General features: G+C 29.9%; 1 protein-coding gene across 3 annotated transcripts in view; it reads right to left on the reverse strand.

Moving 5' to 3' along the window:
* Nucleotides 1-2,414: 2,414 nt before the first annotated feature.
* The window catches only part of LOC101513636 (autophagy-related protein 18f), a 10,524-nt gene continuing 8,145 nt past the window's right edge, over nucleotides 2,415-4,793 (reverse strand). Inside the window, exons 7-8 of one of the 3 annotated variants that reach the window (XR_012162071.1) lie at nucleotides 3,240-3,685; nucleotides 2,415-2,682 (exon numbers count right to left, since the gene is read on the reverse strand). Coding sequence is in view for 2 of the 3 variants with exons in the window: in XM_004487555.4 (XP_004487612.1) it covers nucleotides 3,322-3,685 (364 nt within the window). In the remaining variant the exon portion in view is untranslated. The remainder of the gene's footprint in view (nucleotides 2,683-3,239; nucleotides 3,686-4,793) is intronic. The other 2 variants (XM_004487555.4, XM_004487556.4) reach the window with 2 other exon arrangements.

The following is a 4,793-nucleotide window of genomic DNA, read 5'->3' on the forward strand; positions in this document are numbered from 1 at the left end:
TAGGGAAATTAAACTCATACATTGATGATTATGTTAGTTTCTGAAAATCAATCACATTTTATTTGACTAATAGATAGATTTTTATTTCGAAAGTTCTTGTTTTAATTAAATTTTTTAAGATAAATTTTAGATATTTTATTTTTATCATTAGTAATCAAGAAAGTCATTGTATAAAAATATTTTTAATATATGAATAATTTATACAAAATGTATTACATGTATGCCTTACTTTTCTCCAACCGATAAATAAAATCAAAATATCTTTTAATCAAAATTTGAATTTAATTTTTATATATTGTAAGAGTTTTTATATTATCAATTTATCACAACCGATATATTATTAGAAACATTTAACTTTTATGATAATTATTTTTAAAGTCACATATATAAATGATTGTGATAGATTTTGTCCATAAAATTTACACCAATCGAGTGAGTTATGTTCTAGCTACCTTGACTATCCCAAAGCACATCATGCACTTGTTGCGAGATTGTGAGGTCATGAAGGAATTCTGGACTAAGGTTGAGGTTATAGACTCAGATAAATATAGTATCTTTTTAAATGTGGGCATGTGTAATTGATTTGAGAGTAAGTTTGGGTTATTCATATCTACATAGAGATAAATTCTTGTGTTGATTTCCTTGCAAACTAGGATCATTCCTCTTCTTTTAAAAGAGTCATTTTAGATCATGTGTTTCTTGCACTTAGTTTTTTGTTTTATGATAATTTTAGCGGAGTCTATTTACCTCGTGTAGTATTTTAATTTGAATTTCGTTTATTATAAAAAAAATTACATTGAGTATATAAAAAAACGATATTCATTCATTCAAATTGGTAAAAATTACATCAACTTAGATTAATATAATTTAAAATCGCTAAAACTAAAAAAAGATGAATATGCGAACAAAGTAACAACATTCAGGGTAACAACATAGAATGTGATAATGTCTATAAATGTAAGTCTATAAACAATTGATATCACCAAAGCCAATAATTGCATTTGCACTGAAACGAATTTGATTGAGTGTTCTAAATAAAATTAACACAAAAAAAAGAGAGAGAGAGAGAGAGAGAGAGAGAAATTAAAACAAAAAACGTCATAAAAATCACCCAAAAAAAACAAAAATAGATATATGGAGTTTACAACAGCTGATAGTAGTCATAATGGTTCATATACTTTGGAAGGAGAAGCTCACGCCATTCTTATTTCTCTTCAATTACCATTTACTATGTGCAATTTGAATCTGACAGCAAGCTAGTTGTTGAGACAATTAACAATTCAAAGAGTATCCATAATGGATTAGGCATCATTACTTCACAATGTAGTGACATTTTAGCTACTCAAACACACTACCATTTATTGTTTGTTTCCTCATAATTTTGTAACTTTGATTTGCCTCAAAAAACAAATAAAAACGTTAATGTTGCACAACAAATGGTAATATTAATAAAAAATTTAAAAGACATACTCCCTCCATTTCAAAATAATTATAAAAATAAATTATTTTAAAATAATTAATTCTTTCCATTTTCAATGCACTTTTCTTCAATTGTATCATTTAATTAATACTATTTATATCATTTTCAATGTAATATTTTTTATTATTCATTTATGACATTGATAATGCACTAATATTAATAAAGTTAATTTGATAAAAGTAATATTTTTTTTCTTTCATTTATATATATTTTTTAATAGGTGGGAAAAGATTCAATTATGTTAGGATGGAGGGAGTATCAATTATAGTCACTTCTATCAGGGATGTAGAAATTATATGAATTTTCTTCTATCAAAGAGTTGGCAAAAGAGCTGAAGACTCCTATAGATTAAAATAAAAATATTTGGTTCTCGTGAATATTATAACCTCAAAATAGATACACCATATGCAACATCTTATTATTTATTTTTATCTTTCTTATTTTTTATCTCCTACAACTTACACACATTTTAAAAATACAAAAAAAATATAATATGTATTTGACATCAAGACTTAGACACCCAAGAATCATTTTTCTTTTTTTATGTTATCTTTGTCGTATTTTGAATCCACCTTAAATATTATAGCAGTTAAATTGAGCTTGATTGTTCTAGAATAACATATAAGAGGTTCAAAACTTTTCTTTCATAACATTTTACTTTGAAACAGTATTGTCTCTCATCACGTAAAATGTCTCATTTCTACTCAAAGTGATAACCTCACTAGTGTCAATTTGATAAAAACTAGATAATATATGGAATTATGAAAATAGCATGTTTTGTTGAGTACTCTTCAATGACCAACTAAATAAAATCTGGAAGAAGCCACTGACACATTTTCACTTAATAAATTACAAGACTTTTATTATTTGAATACATATTTTTTGTTTTGTTTCCTATAAACTACAATAGATCTAATCAACCCAATGATAATAATGATAGGGAAATCAATTTAATTAATTAATAGAATAAAAAGAAAAGATACAAAGTGATGATTCTATTATTTACACATTGAAAACTAATTATTGATATACATATCTGTCTGTCATTTACAATGTCAAACAGAAAAAGAAACCCAAATAAGTATCCACAATTTTTGCATAGTAGTCAAGCCACTACTCCTTAAAGCTTCTCTACCTCTCCAACCATTATATAAACAGTGTTAATTAAGCCTCCAGTGCCAAATCAAAGAATATTTCCATGCCTGAATCAAAAGAAACAGAGAAAAAAGTCAAACACAAACACAAAAGCAACAACAATATTGAACAGTCAATATATCAAGCATTTCCACAAATATGATCTGACTGTGCAAAAAGAAATATGACTAATGTAAACTCAGTGTACTTACCCTTTCCATAGCTTTTTATAGAATATGAATCTAAACAATCCAACAAGTTGAATCACGTTATATTATCTTGATCATCATGTATATATAATACAATAATGTTTTGGATAAATAGTTTAATTAAGTGCTCACAGCATATCATACAAAGCATATCATACAAGGAGTGCTATATATATATATATACTCTTTCTATGTCAAAAAATAAGGCTAAATCAAACTGTTTTCATATAAGTTATGATTAGTTTCCATGAGTTATCTTAGAGAGCTTATGAAAATAAGCTGAAAAGTGAAAATAGCTTATGGAGATATCATAAGTTGTTTTTATAAACTCTCTCAAACAATCCCATGCTTAAACCAGTAAAATAAAATGGCGTTAAGTATCAAATAGTTTTTTAATAGTATGAAATTTTGCTCACTTGATCTACTTAATGAGAACTTTCAATTCCATATGACGCCCAGCTCGTGGCAATTTATAAATCAGAAGTGGATAGATTACCTTCAATCAAATTCATCTTCATTTTCTTCAAAATGTTGCTCATTTTCAGGCCTTATGTGGCTATTTACATGCATGAGCTGAGCCCCCATGTTTGAGTGCTCTCTTCTATTATTTACAATCTCATGCTGAGTATTTGGTTTAAGGTTGTCATTGTTATTTACGGAGCTAATAGTGTTGGATGGCATCACATGATTATACCACTCAGTTCCTTCAATTTGACTTTTATGTTCAGGTACTTCACCGCCAGAGTTAATCATGTATTCCGGCGATCCCAAAATACTCCTAGATGAAATTCTGCCATTTCCAGACAGCTGAGAACCGCGATGCGACACTTGTTCATTTATCTTGCTATTCATAGCAGGAGCCCTGTAAAACCGCCACAATTTTTAGTTATATAAATATGCAAGATATATCAATGCTCGCACGCGCATGCATATATGTGTGTGAGCTCTATGATAGACCACTTTACCGGTACTTGATAATTGTTCATGATGAGAAATACATGGATTTGGTTATTTGCTATTAAGATATGTTATATCTTGTATAAGATTCTGTTTTTATTTCGCCAAGATTCAGCCTGTGATTGAGGGATTCTTTCTACAGTTTTGACTATAAATAATATCAAGCTGAGAGCTAATATCTCAAGTCATTCAGTATCAAAACTCTTATCTCAAGTTGGTATCAGAGCCTACCTAAGATCCATTTGGCCACCTGTTATCACTTATCATTGCTTATTCACATTATACGTTTGTCTCTGCTATTTCTTCCATCACTATTCCTAAGTCTCCACAAGAAGCTCTTTCTCATTCAGATCGGCGACAAGCTATGATTGATGAGATGGCAGCCTTAGAATCTAATCAAACATAGACTCTTGTACCTCCTCCTATGGGAAAATCTGTTGTTGGGTTTACACTGTCAAGGTTGGTCCAGACGGAAGTATTGATCGTCTGAAAGCTCGCTTGGTAGCTAAAGGTTATACTCAATTTTTTTGTCTTGATTATAGTGATACTTTCTCACATGGGGCTAAAATGGCTTCTATTCGTCTTTTTCTTTCTATGGCTACCATGCGACATTGGCCATTGTGTCAATTATACATAAAGAATGCATTTCTTCAGGGGACCTAGAAGAAGAAGTATATTTGGAGCAACCACCTGTTTCATTGCTCAGGGGGAATGTCGTGGGTATGTCTGCCGACTTCACAAAGCCTTGTATGGTCTCAAACAATCCCCTCACGCATGGTTTGGGAGATTTAGTATGGCATGATTCAGAGTGAAGCTGACCACTTTGTGTTTTATAAATGTTCCTCTCACAAATGTATTTATTTGGTTGTCTATGTTGATGATATAGTCATTACAAATGATCATGATGGAATTGCGGGACTTAAACAACATCTAGTCCATCATTTTTAGATCAAAGATCTAGGAAAGTTATGATATTTTCTTGGCATTGAGGTAGCTCAATCTAAGGCAGGTAT

Source organism: Cicer arietinum, chromosome 1, assembly GCF_000331145.2.
Source record: "Cicer arietinum cultivar CDC Frontier isolate Library 1 chromosome 1, Cicar.CDCFrontier_v2.0, whole genome shotgun sequence".
Taxonomy (NCBI): domain Eukaryota; kingdom Viridiplantae; phylum Streptophyta; class Magnoliopsida; order Fabales; family Fabaceae; genus Cicer; species Cicer arietinum.